Genomic DNA, 14,751 nt, shown 5'->3' on the forward strand with positions numbered 1-14,751 from the left:
TCGCAAAGTATTTTTTACTGTTTATTTATTTTCTTTTACAGAGGGATGAATGTCTCTTTAGAAATTTATGGGAGTGATCTTTCACAGGGCTGGGAGAAAAAAGAATTATCCCCTAAGACATGAAGTATAAATAAACGCACCAAAGTATTCTGGATTAGATCCAATACTGGTGTAAATCCACCCACTTGAATATCCAGATTAGTTGCCGGTTCTATTTTCTTTCTTTCTTTCTTTCTTTCTTTCTTTCTTTCTCCTTCCAAATGTGCTGTTTGTTCCCCCGCAGGTTTTCTTTTCTTAAATACAACTTCATTTTTGTTTTAGCACTAGAAAATGGCATTTTAGTTGTATGCCCCAAAAGATACGTTGTGAATTCTAAATAGTTCTTTTTTGGAAATGCTATTGCATTTTGCAGCACTTAGTCCACCGTTGTGTGTGTGTGTGTGTGTGTGTGTGTGTGCGCGCGCGCTTGTGGGGGGAGGTAGGATCTGTGAGTAAACTCAACAAGATTTAATGTCTGGAAACAACAACAATGAGACAACAGAGAGCCTGCATTGAGGAGAAACAACTGAGAAGGGAACACTAAGCATATTGCTATTTCTTCATATTAACATTTTCCAAACATACACTACTGTGTTGGGTGCAATTTGCAAGCGGTTTATTGTTTATTTGGTGCTTGGATTTTAAGAGGGTTTACAAAAATAATTCCAGGACTTTCATCAAGGAGAGGATAGAGATGTAATCCTTTACTGCTTCCTCTTGAAGTAAGCAGTGAGTAACATTTGCAATTTTCTTTCCTCTGAGAAAAAGTCTTCCAAAACCACACCATTTTCAAAGCCCTTTCGTTATTTGGGACTTACTGCAAAATCCGCACGTGATTGTTTTGAACAGGAAACAGCATTTTCTGCAGAGGAAACTGCATCTTCCTTACATAAAATGATAATTTGGTGCAGAAATATTTCATATAGAGAGGAGGCAATTTGCAAAACATCCAAATGTGAATTTTGCACAGAATAAGTTTTGAACCCAGAAGATCCTTGTCGGTCCAGGATTCCTCTCATCAGGGTTTCTCAATACTTGGAAAATATGATTTTCAACAGTTTTTTAAACGTTTTTGAAAATTATTTCCAACCCCAAGAAGTAGCAAGGGGACCTTGGCTACTTTGGGGCCTTTAAATTATATGAGTCCCAAATGGGACACAGCCAACAAATACCAGGGTCTATAGGCTATATTTCAAAGGAAGGAACTGGCAAAATCACCTCTGAGTATTCCTTTCCTAAGAAAATCCCATGAAATTCATGGGGTCACTATAAGTTGATAGGAGAGTTAAAGGTGTGATTGTGTGCACACACTAGCTCACCTTGGGCTGATCTGTCTCAACCTGACCTACCTGACAAGGTTGTTGTGAGGGTGCAGAGGGGACGTGGCGAGCCATGTACCGCTCTTAAACTCTTGGGAAGAAAGGCGAGATATAAATGTAATGGATCATGGTATTCATGGAATCCTGAGCCAGCTTGATGTAGTGGTTTGAAACTATGACTCTGGAGACCAGGGTTCGAATCCAAGCTCAGACATTGGAACCCACTGGGTGAACATGGGCAAGTTATGCTCTCTCAGCCTCAGCGGAAGGCAATGGCAAACCTCATCTGAACAAATCCTGCCAAGGAAACCCCATGATAGGTTTGTCTTAGGGTTGCCATAAGTAAAAAATAACTTGAAGGCACACATCAACAACAAAGGCTGGAATCCTGCAGGTGTCTTACCCTTGAGTAAATTCACCTATGGAAGTGACTGCTCTTCCTTCCTTCCTTCCTTCCTTCCTTCCTTCCTTCCTTCCTTCCTTCTTGGCCCAGAATGGAACACCAGCGTTCAGCTCAAAGTTGAAGAGTTGGAGTTGTGTATGTGGTGCCATTGTGTATGCATTTCACATTCATGTGCATTTGGTTGAACATTCAGTTGCGCAGCATTGTGATTCGCCAGCAAGGTGGCGTTGTGCAACCACACCAGAACTCTGTAACATAAAGTGAGGCTTTCCTTGATGCAAGAGCTCAGTCTTAAAATGGATTTTCTAGAAACTTGTAGCTGACTTCATTGTGTAGCATTATTTCCAGGTGGCTCTGACCTGGAACCCAGGTGATGCAGTTCATCTGTTTTTGTTTTAAATGCAGCAGATTCTAGGTTTGATCCTTATCCTCTCCAGTTTTTGTTTAAAAAATCAGGTAGCAGGTAGCATTGAGAATATCTATATGTTAATTTTAAAAGATGGAAACAGGAGCCCTAGGGCCAAAAAATACTCTGGTTTGAAGTCTGATGCTGCTGGCACTCTTTCCCATCCTTTGTAAGCTGTAAATCTATAGTGAAATCTCCCAGTGTAGGGCATGCCAGGCCTGTATCTTCTTATTTGGTATTTAATTTGAAACTCAATCTGTACTTGCTGCTTACATGTAGCTATTTAAAACAGAACACAGTTGAATTTCTGGAGAATGTCACCAAGGATTCCAGTTCTTGCATTTGTTTGAGCTGTGGGTTGGGAAGAGGGGAGTTCTTTGGGTTTCCAAATGCACATGACTTTGGAATCAGAGTATTATTTGCAAAGCGAAGCACCTAAAATCATGTATTTATACTGAGATGTTTTCTACTTTAGAAGGCAGAACAGGGTGCATGATAACATGATAAGGCATGATCCTTATCAATTTGAGGTGCAATATGTTTGGAAGCTATGTGACAGTGCTCAGCAAGAGAACTTCTGCTTAGGGCTGCATCTGCACTGCAGAAATAATGCAGTTTGACACCACTTTGATGGCCATGGCTAAATCTAGCAATAGTAAGTACATTTCTATACTTCTTATCGGTGAACTAGCACTCCCTAAATAGTTTACAATGTGTACGCCAATTGCCCCCAATAAGCTGGGTACTCATTTTACTGACTTACAAAAGGATGGAAGGCTGAGTGGATCGTGGAGCCTTGCCTGGGATTGAATTTACAACCTTGTGGCTGCAGTACTGGCATTTAACCACTGTGTCACAGGGGCTCCTTCAATGCTATGGAATTCTGGGATTTGTAGAGGTTTTTTGGAGATGTTTCACATTCTCTACTAGAGAGCTCTGGTGTTACGACAAACTACAGATCGCAGGAGTCCATAGGATGGATCCAGGACAGTTAAAGTGGTGTCAAATGGCATTATTTCTACACTGTAGATGCACCCTAGGACCACAGCTCCCACAATTCCTTGCCATTGGCTATGCTGGATAGATTTGATGGGAGCTGTAGACCCAAATGTAAGGAGGGCCAAAACTCCTCACCCCAGCTTTATGACCTCCCTCCATCGTGCCTGACTCCCCTCCACCACCTTAAGGGAAATAATCCTCAGCACAGTGCCATCCATTCATCTCCCAGGAATGTTCCATAATATTTTTTCTGCCGCACTTGCGTTGCCGCTAATGAAATTATACGCACGCACCCAGAGTTGCAAAATGCCAGATCTGGCACATGTCTCGGGCCATGTAACAAATGCTTTTTTGTGGCTTTCGCTTCATGTGAAATATAATATAAATGCTTGTAACTGTTTAAATTCAATTATGCACGCCGCTTTCGGCAGCCAGCACATGTGTTTTTTTCTCTTTGCTTTTAATAATTCTCCCACTCTAAAAATCAAATGCAGCTTTTCACCCCCACTGACCCCCCTCCTTCTTTAGAAGGGGCACAAGAAAGTGAGAGAAAAGGCAGGGAGAGCAAAGAGGTGTCACTCTCAAAATTATCAGATTCCAGCTCCCATCATGCTAACTTTGGCTAGGGCTCATGGGAGCTGCGGCCCAACAACCTCTGGAAGGTCACATCTCACCAACTCCTTAAATGGAAAGTATCAGCTGTGCCCAATATAACTGTTTCTGCTTTTGTGTGTGCCTTTTTCATTGAAAGAACAGCCATTTGCATGAAACCTTGTGAAGCATGGAGTGGGGAAAACCAATTTTTGAAAGCCGTCTTTTTCTCAGATCAGTTTAGGGACACTTTCTCTGACTGTGCACAGCCCGATCAATGTGGAAACTGGCCCAGTCCTTTTTTCCACATCCAACACATCTTTGGCAAGCCTTGTTCTTTTTTCAGAAGGCTTACAAACCCATGTCCCCCAGTGGGTCTAGTACATATTTGTGGGTGATGGCGCACAGAGCTCATTCCGAGCCAGACTCATGTCGCCTCTCTTCAAGTTCCAAGGACGATGAAGGGTTATTAGGAAAGAGGCGCCAAAAAATCCCTAGGACGTTTCTGTTTTGCATCCCTACCCCAAGAAAAACACAACTGCTTTCCAGAATCTTCTCAGACATTTCTGTTTGAGGCAGCCATCATTCCCAGCCCTGTAATGCACTAGAACAACATGAAGTCCATGGAGCTGTGAGGGATAAAAATGGTGTCCAGGTCCTTGCTTTCATTTACAGCACTAGGAAACAACCTCTACCACTTCCTTAAAAGAGAGAAGCTTTCTCCTCTCCATATACCATAGAGTTGCACTGGAAAACCTTCAGATGTCTACAGAGACCATATCTCTAGAGATCTGGAAGTCCTCCAATGCAACTTTATGGTCAAGCTTCAGCCTTAACCATCATGCACCAGGATTTTTACCATGCACGGAGTTGTAGGGCACTTTCTCATTTGGTTGAAAATTCCACTACTGTTGATGGTGACTGGAAAGTCTGGCGGTGGGGCTGTGAATCTATTCCAAGTTTCAAGCCAGGTTTTCAGACATCTGTCCATTGTGCTGACCTCTCTCCCTCAAAGAGGTTCAGCAACTTGGACAGCTTCTTCAAAGTTGTCCAAAAATCTGGAGTGGATTCATTGCCTCAATGGTAGGAGGAACTAACCATGACTGCAGTGTATAGAGATTAGGGTTGAGGGTTAAGGTTAAATTTAGAGATACTCGAAAATCAGTAACAGTCCCAAGCCTCCCTTCCTTTCCAAGTGAGCACAAGCTACTGACCATTTGAGAAGGTCACTTCTGCTTCTACACACACTCACACACAGCCATCCCTTCACATTTCTGTCTTTCACTTTTGCAGATTTGATTACTCACGGATTTGACTAATATGTTCTGTCTAGGAATCTCTAGGTCCTTCAACATGACTCTGTGGTCAGCTTTCAACATAGAGATCCCTCAAGAGAATGGTCTTCGGAGCACTTGTCGGTCCTACACCACAATTCTCTGGTCAAAGTCTGGCAGATGTTGACCTTGGAGTTGCTCTGGAGAACCTAGATATTCCTAGAGAGGTGTTCTCTCAGATTAAAATAAAACCAATGTTTTTTATTTTGTGGTTTTTCCCACTTGCATGGAGGTCCTGCAACCCTAACCCCAGCAAATGTGGAGGGCTCACTGGATACATTTGTCTGGGATGCCTTTTGTCTGCAATAAAACATCAAACTCTAAATGGCAATTGGTAGAAACTTGGTGCTTTGCATTAGCATTAACTGGGAATGACATGAGTCTTCAGTACATTTGTTCTGATGCTGTGCAAGGATACATCCTGGATCTGTAACTCCTTGTGCAATAGCTTTGCCCAGCTGCACCAAAGTAGTTGGCTGCAAGAATCATATGGGCTGGTTGATCACGTTGACTCTTCCAAATGTCCATTGCATATATGCAAAGATGCTCTTCCAACTTTGGGTAGGATCTTAAGTGTTGTTTACAACTGTATTCAGATGATAATGCTGTTGGGTCCATACTTTTTCAGTCTAGTGCTGTGTGGATTCTGCAGCAAAGCAAGAAACTAGGGGGCAACAGCCTGGTCAGCAATATAAAGAATACTCACCAGTTTTTCAGCTGTTCATGAGACAAAGGGCTTGACGTGTCAGGACACCCTGTCATGAAAGTGACAGCCGCTGCAAGATTCTTTACCCTCCTCTTCCTTCCCCCAAGAGGAAAGCAACAGATGTTTTTTCTCTATCAATGTCTCTGTTATTTACTCATGAAACCATAAAATGGTTGCTTTCCCCCCTTTCGTTAAGCACCTAAATCTTAAAAACACATACAAAACAACAGCAACTGAAATTTGCCCCAAAGTAATCACATGACTACCCAAATGTGAATACTCAAATGCGAATACTTTTGAATGCTCAAATGCTTGTGGATGCTTGTGGATACTCAAATGCAAATATTTCTGAATACTCACATTCCAGTAGTAAAATGGAAATACTTGCGGATACTCTTATTCTAACAATCAAATGTAAATACTTAGGAATACTCAAATGTGAATATTCAAATGTACATGCTTATGAATATTCAAAACCCAGGACTGAAATGGTAAATACCTGTGAATACTCAGATGTAAATACTAATCTGCTGAAATATGAATGCTCAAGTGGAAATACTTGTTAATACTGCAGTTCTAGGACTTAAAATGTAAATACCTATAAATACTTCTATTGCCAATACACAAATGCAAACAATTGTGAGCAAATGCAAACATTCAAATGCAAAGGAGCATACATGTCTATTTTGTCTGAATAGAAAACGTACAAGTAAATGCTCACCAACTTGCCTGGGGAGGATAATGGTTTTTTTTATCCTCATGGATTAAAAAACCAAGATAAATGAAGAATTGAATTGTTAGTCATGGTTCAAGAAGGTTAATTTTCTGTCTCCTTTTCTTGGCTGCAGAGTGAGGACTTCCCTGATTTGCATTTGCTTTCCCTTTTGTATCACACAATCCTGCCTTCCTCCAGTGCAGAAACAGGACTAATGGATATCTCTGTCTCTTGCCATAACAGTGCTCAGCAGAATGTGGCGCAGGCGTCCGGACGCGTTCTGTCGTCTGCATGACCAACCACATTAGCAGCTTACCCCTCGAGGGCTGTGGACACAACAGACCACCGGAAACAACCCCGTGCAACAACGGTCCCTGTTTGGGGAAAGTGGAATGGTTTGCTGCAAGCTGGAGCCAGGTACATTTTGTCTTGAGAATGTTTGGGGACAAGCTGGGGAGAAATTAACTTCTGAGAAGGACCTTTGGTTTTAACAAGAGCGAAAATTATGTTGTTAACTGTCATTGAATTGGCCTCGCCTCATGAATGAGATGTCTCCAAGACCCCTTGTCCTCAACTTTTCTGCTCAGGTCCTGCAGACTCAGGGCCATGAACTTCTTGATGGAGTCTATCCATCTGGTTCTGTGGTCTTCCTCTCTTCCTACTGCACTCCATCTTTCCTAGCATTATTGTCTTTCCGAGTCAGTCATATCATCTCATGATACATCTGAAGTATGTCACCATCTTGGCTTCCAGGGGGAATTTAGTCTTGATCTGTCCAAAGACCCATTTGTTTGTCTTCTTAGCCATCCACTGTATCCTCAGCACTCTCCTCCAGCACCACATCTCCAATGAGTTGATTTTCTTCACTGTCCAGCTCTCACATTCATACATGGTGATGAGAAATATAGTGGCGTGGATAATTATGTACATTGGGATAAAATCCTATGAATACTTTCCACTGATCTGCTGGTAAGACCTGGTGGACAATAAGATACACTTCCCTGAAAGCTGGTGGACTCTTATTTAGTTTTTAGATGAGGTTGGATGGTTGTTGGTCAAAAATATGTTATCAGCAGTTGGGGTACCTTCTGACTTTATGATTCTTTGATTTCTGTTGAAATCCATGGGATATTAGAATAGATAAACATAGAATTCTGCTGCCCACCTCTGCCATTGAAATCAAGGGGACTTAACATGTCCATTGACTGAATGGGGAGCAAGTCCTTTTGTATGTGGCTGCATCCACACTGTAGAAATAATCCAGGTTGGCTCCACTTTAAATGCCATTGGAATTTTGGAAATTGTAGTTTAATGGAACATTTAGTCTTCTCTGTTAGAGAGCTCTGGAGCCACAATAAACTACAGTTCCCAGAATTCTATTGAGCATGGAGCCATGGCAGTTAAAGCGACTTCAGTCTGGACTATTTCTGCAGTGCAGATGCAGCCAAAACCCGCATTTGGCTTTATTTCTTCCCACAGAAAGAATTACCTAATGCAAGGTCTCTGGTGCAGTTTAAAATAAAATAAACAAGAAGGATTCAAAATGCGAGGCAATAAAATGTACAGCAACAAAACTAGCTTAAATATTCTAAACACATTAAATATTGCATAATTGAAAAAGGCGATGTCAAAGCAATCTGAAATTGTATATCAAAACCATACTTTCAGGCAATCATACTTTCGAAACCACATGGAGGGAATGGAGGAGCTTTCCATGGGATCTGGTTTTGCCCCAGCACTGGGTTTTCTCAGGGTCCAGGTTTGAGGAATGAAAAATCCCACATTTTCCTAATCCAAGCCACGGATGTGGATGATCATGCCAAGTAACTGACAGGTCTGACAAAAGGAATGATAAAACTTTTAGGATCTTAAAGTCTTCAGGAATAAAAGGGGGATTTTTCTAACTTCCCCATGCCCTTCTCTCAACACATGTTGTCAAGAAAGAGGTCTAAATTAGATTATTGATGAACTATGTAAGCAAAAACTACTCCAGGCAATAAAACTGTCAAGGAAAAATTCCACAGACAGCCAAGGTATGAAATCATAACGAAATGCAGCACTTTCTCTCGTCCATCGTCACCAAAATGATAACTTTTAAGAGAATGGAACAAAGACACTCCAAATGGAAACCCTTTTCCTCCAGATATTTAAAATTAACATGGTAAGGTTTGGTCTTGTATTGACCCCAGCCTAACAATGTAGAATGCACAGCCTTTCCCAAAAATAGATAAATACATCAAATAAAAATAAAGTCCTGAAAAGGGTTATTTATTACTTAGCAAGCTTTTGGAATTAGTGAGTCTGGGAGTTTCTGGCTGGTCTCGGCTGAACACCCAAATCTCATTCTCCTTGCATAAACATCCATATATATACTGTATATATATATATTGCAAAGCTGAGCTGTAAAGGGTGGGCCACTTCCATGGTTTTTGTTTTGCTAACTGGCTGCCTAAGAGTTAAACTCCTCCAGGGCTAGCCATTTACAATGCTGTTAACAGGAATTATGTCTTGAACTTCTGGGTCCCCACACAGAGTTTATCCATAAATCTACCATATTGCTTCAGGCTTCTCATATATTTCTCCAAAGCAATAAATTCTTCAGGAATATGCACCCACGGACATTTTAAAACCCATAATGCTTTAATTCTCCACTGTTAGTTACAATATATGTGTGTATGCACACAACGCACAGGCAAAGCATGTAGGATTGATTCATGGGGAATATGGCGGCAGTTCCATTCAGGCAATTGGGTTTGTACAGATCATCAGGGTCTCCTTTCAGTTCGCGTCATTACAAAACTGTGACCATTTCCATCCATGCAGGCTAAAGATGAAATTTCTATCCATTTCATGCTTTTGTTGTTGTCAACTGCCTTCCAGTTGATCCCGACTCATGGTGAACCTATGAATGAGACATTTCCAAGGCTACCTGTCCTCTATTGGTTTGCTTGGGTCCTGTAAATTCATACTCATCACTTCTCTAATATCCATCTAGCTTGAAGTCTTCCTCCCTTTCTACTTCCCTCCACCTTTCCTATCACTGCCATATCAAAAGTTGGTCCAAAAAATGAGGGCTGGGAACCTACATCAGGTTCCTTCAAGTCATTTCTGATTCACAGTAATCCTGTTGTTGTTGTTGTTAACTGCCTTGCATCCAACCTTGACTCATGGTAACCATATGAATGAGGACCCAAGATCTCCTATTCTCAACCTCTCTGTTCAGATCCTGCAAGTCCAGGCCCATGGCCTCCCAGATTGAACCTAACCATCTGGCCTGCAGAAAACATGCAGCGGTAGCTGTGTTGACCATTTAACAAATGCAAACAAAAATCCATCAGTGATACCTTTATTAGCCAACCGAAATGAACAATATACTTGGCCAATAAAGGTATCACTGATGGACATCTGGCATGCAGTTTTGCTCTCTTTCTGCTGCCTCTCCTTTCCTAGCCTTATTGTCTTTTGTAATGATTCATGCCTTTTCATGATGTGGCCGAAGTATGACAGCCTCAATTTAGTCATCCTGGCTTCCAGGGAGATTTCCAGCTTGATCTGCTATAGGACCCATTGGCTTGTCCTTTTAGTTGTCCACGGGATCCTCAGGACTCTTCTCCAGCACTACATCTCCAATGGGTTGGTTTTCTTCCTATCCTCTTCCCTCACTGTCCAGCTCTCACATCCATCCATGGCGGTGCTTTGCCAATGCAAGAAGGAAAACTTACAAAGATTTCGTACTTATCCTAGGTAAAGTGTGTGTAAAGGCCCCTGCGACTCTGGAGAAAAGGAAACAATAACTCATGTTCTTCTGCATTGCCCCTTTTATACTGGAATTCTTGGAATTCAGGGAACTCTTATTGAACCATATATAAAGGCATTCCCTGGTCGTTCAGAGGCTTTTTATACTCTCTTGTTGATGTCAGGCCAGCATACAAGGATGTTAACCAAGACAGCAAAATCTATGAAAATAAGGTTTTTGTAAATGATTAGGCTTTTATTACTTGCGTTTGCAATTATATTTTATGTTTATATTTTATATTCTGTATAACTTATACCTACATTTATATTCATATGTTATTGACGTCCTCAGGTGTATGTATCTTACTCATGTTCATAGTACAGTCGGTCCTCGCCTTACGCGGGGGATCCGTTCCGGATCCCGCCGCGTAAGGCGAATTCCGCCTATGCTCGAGCCCCATTGGAAACAATGGGGCTTGTGCACAGCGGCGCGGCGGTGTGGAGGTGCGCGGGGTGCAACAGGCGCGTGCGCCCATTCAAATGAATGGGATGCGCCGCCCCTTCCACCCTGCGCGGCTTGAGCACGTATGCTCAAGCCACGTATGGTGCGGGCACACTGTATGTATGTATTTTATGTATTCATATGGATTTTGGAATATGGTCATTTTAATGTGGTCACTGACCGCATTAAAAAGATTGATACATGGTGATGGGGGACACAACCATTTTGACGATTCTAACCTATAATGTTCATTTGCCAGTTGGATATCATGACATTTTAGGATCTTGTCTAATTCTTTCATAGCTGTCCTTTCTTTTGAGTTCTTTCAAGGTCCCTATCAGGGCGTTTTCTTGGCAAGATATGTTCAGAGGGGTTTTTGCCCTTGTCTTCCTCTGAGGCTGATAGAGTATGACTTGACTATGATCACCAGTGAGCAGGAATTTGAACCCGGGTCTCCAGAATCACAGTCCAGTACTCAAACCGCTCTATGATGCTGGTTCCCGGAGGATTTTCTTGGCAAGACTTTTTTTTCAGGAGAGTTGGCCTTTGCCTTCTGATAAGACTGAAAGAGTTGGTCTTGCCCAAAGTTGCCCTGTGAGTTTCCATGGGCGAAGCAGAATTCAAACCCTGGTCTCTCAAACTGATTTGGGAAGGAAAGGTGCCCTTGTCTTATCCCTTTGGAACTGAGACATGTCACAGGGTTTGAAAATTCCTCACCAAGATCTTTTGGCACGTTAACAAATCCCGAATCCATAAGAATGTGGAATGCATTACGTATTCTTTACATGAAGAATGGAAATAATATTTGTCATTATTCATTCCCAGGTTGGGAACAAAATGGTTTCTTCGACAGTCAGGAAACATGCTTAATTTTCTCCTGGTATTTGAGAGTCCTAAAACATTGCGGCATAAGCAAGCAAACAAATGTTCCTTGGCATAAGCAAGCAAACAAATAGTTTGGGAAGGATCATGCCTTCTGCTTCTGAGAGTTCTTTGTGAAAAATACAACGCTAAAGCTTTCATTATTTCAGACGCTGGTCAGTGTTTGTGTATTTTTGGATAACCTGGGTAAAACGTGTGTTGATTTTGCCGGTAGTGTACTTTTCACTGGTACGGAGGATAAGTATCTATCCAGGATATTACAAAAATTCTACCTAATGTATAAACAGTGTCCTCCCCTCTTTAAAGAAAATATAACAGTTGTGCTTATGCTCCCAAAAAAAGCCCTTTGGAAATCGTACCCTTTCGAGGGACACAGAAACCAATATATTGTTGGATTTGTCTTCTCAAGACCTTTCTCAAAAAGTGCCAGGAACAGTATTATGTGTGTGTGTTTAACCTTTACAGAGAGAGTTAAGGGCTCCGTGAGCCAAAATTTACATTTCAAAACTGGAGCCAACACCCTTCGCTTAGGAGCGTGTTGCAAATATATATATATACACACACACACACACACACACACACACACACACGGGAAGCAAGCAATGCTGGATTCTTACCATGCACTTTGGAGGCTTAACCAAACTGCTAACCCCAGCAGGGTCAGTTTCACTTGTGGGAAACAAAAGTCTTTTTCACGTTTGGAGCAATGCTTTTATCACAGAGAACTTACCATGGTTTGAGGTTTTATTTTACTTTAATTTTATCTTTTCAAAACAAGCAAAGCTGGATTCTTACCTCAAACTCTGGAGGCTCAACAAAACTGCTGACCCCAACAAGGTCATTTTCACTTGGAGAGGCAAAGGTCCATCTTTGCCTTTGGAGCAATGCTTTTATCTACTGGTGTCTTACCATGGAGAACAGCAGACTTGGGGTTTATCCAGGATTGGATTTAATGCTTTTGCTGCATACTCCATGTATCTCAGAAAGTAGACCAAGGTCCAAAACACACTGTAAAGGTTTTTGTAGAATTAGGTCCCAAACACACTGCAGAAATAATCCAGTCTGAGACCACTTTAACTGCCCTGGCTCAGTGTAAGGGAATCCTGGGAAATGTAGTTTATTGTGGCATCAGAGCTCTCTGACAGAGAACACCAAATGTCTCACTAACTGCAGTTCCCAGAATAATTCCCTACCATTGAGCCAGGGCAGTTAAAGTGGTCTCAAACTGGATTATTTCTGCAATGTGTTTGGGACCCAAGTCTACAAAAACCTTTGCTACAATGTCTTTCATTCAGTTGGTCTCAAAGCCACTACAAGATCTTTTTGCATACTGATATTGGAGACTAACATGGCTCTTTCTTTAAATGCTACCTCCATGTGATTGAAGCCAAGTAAATTTTGACTGGACTCCTGTTAGAGAATTACGATAGCATAAGTTCAACTTTACACTGGCATACCACTGGCTGACCTTGCGCAAGTCACAGGCTCTCAGCCTCAGGGAAAATCCATGGCAAACCTTCCCCTGTGGGATGAAATAGTATCAGTGTGGTGCAATGGTTTGAGTGTTGGACTAGGACACAGAGAGACCAGGGTTCAAATCTCCTCTCAGCCATGGAAATTTAAGGCTGCATTCCCACTTAGAAATAAATCACTTTGCAATCCGAATCAGTGGATTGGATCGGCAGCGGAGCATGGTGCACACCACGTTTGCTCCGATTGCATTTTCTTGCTGCAAAATAAAATAAAATAACCCACTTGTGGTTCACACTGACAAATGAATCGATTTAAAATGGACCCGCTCCAGCCAGCCAAAGGGCAAATTTAAATCAATTCCGATCCACATCTGGTTCACACTTGTTCAGAATCGATTTATCCAAAAAGATGCGGAAAAAACCAGCATCAAAAAGATGCAGGTTAAATAGGTCTAGCGCATGCCCCCCCCCCCCCCGAACCACTTCAGCAATTCAGTTCAAGTGCGAACCAGGGTCATTTAAACCAGTTCAAACCGATTTGTGATCTGGTTTAAAAGGTAGTGGGAATGAGGCCCAAGTGACACTTTCACACTTTGTCTCTCCAAACACAGACACACAAACACACGCGTGTCAAGTGGCTCTTTTCGAAAGCTCTGTAGACTAATTCCTTCCATGTCTTGTCACAGTCTCCCTCTGCTTTCTGTCTCCCGATAACAGTGTTCAATTGAGTGCGGCAGTGGAACCCAGCAGAGGGAAGTGTTGTGCATCAGAAAGACAGAGAACAGCTTTGAGCTACTGAATCCCCACGAATGTGCGTTTTTGGAAAGGCCTCCCAGCCAGCAGAGCTGCTACCTCAAGCCTTGCGGTGCCAAATGGTTTAGCACTGAATGGAGCACTGTAAGTACTTCCTCATTTTGTTTCCTCTTGCAGGATTGTGGCCAGTTGGACTCCCTGGCCATCAGACGAATCCTGTGCTAAATATGGTTACATCATGCTGATGGAAATTCTGGATTTTTCCATCTGCAAAGATAAAAATGTTGATTCCATACCTTCTATCTGTCTAGATTTGTCAGGGACAGTTCTGATCCATCTTCTGCCATTCTACTTTTTCAGCTGCATTTAAAATGTCCCAGTTTCTCTCTCCACCTCCCACCTTCCCGCTTTCTCCTAGCGATGGAACAAATATCCAAAAACATTTGAAAAATGATCGAAGAACATGGTTTTTCAGTGTTCAGAATTTTTTAATAATATTTTTATTCAGCAGGTATACACAACATTAAAACATCTGTGTTATAGATATGATAAGAAGGATCCTGGACTGACAAGACTCTTCACAGTTCAGGACTCGTTCTGCACAAAATTCACAAGTGGTTGTTTTGTGTAGAGAGCGGCATTTTCTTCTGCATAGAAATAATAATTCCTGCACAGAAAAAGGCTGTACAAAAATAATGAAGGCAAATAGCCTTCTAAAACAGCATGATTTTCAAAGGATTTCTTGCAGTGGAGAGAAAATTGGTAATATTGCTCGTTGCTTCCCTCAAGAAAACACTGAATGAAGAATTACATCTCTGGAAGAATGGAATGGAAGAACGACTTCCATTGATGCAAAGTGAGTTCGAAGTGCAAAAGTAATCATTCAACTGAGTCA

General features: G+C 41.8%; 1 protein-coding gene across 2 annotated transcripts in view; it reads left to right on the top strand.

The window, feature by feature from the left end:
- Positions 1–14,751, top strand: part of THSD4 (thrombospondin type 1 domain containing 4) — a 270,621-nt gene that overhangs the window by 245,420 nt on the left and 10,450 nt on the right. For both annotated transcript variants that reach the window (XM_042474927.1, XM_042474928.1), the window contains 2 exons: positions 6,756–6,929; positions 13,821–14,000. In XM_042474927.1, coding sequence (XP_042330861.1) covers positions 6,756–6,929; positions 13,821–14,000 — 354 coding nt within the window. The remainder of the gene's footprint in view (positions 1–6,755; positions 6,930–13,820; positions 14,001–14,751) is intronic.

The sequence above is a fragment of the Sceloporus undulatus genome, chromosome 6 (assembly GCF_019175285.1).
Source record: "Sceloporus undulatus isolate JIND9_A2432 ecotype Alabama chromosome 6, SceUnd_v1.1, whole genome shotgun sequence".
Lineage (NCBI taxonomy): Eukaryota > Metazoa > Chordata > Lepidosauria > Squamata > Phrynosomatidae > Sceloporus > Sceloporus undulatus.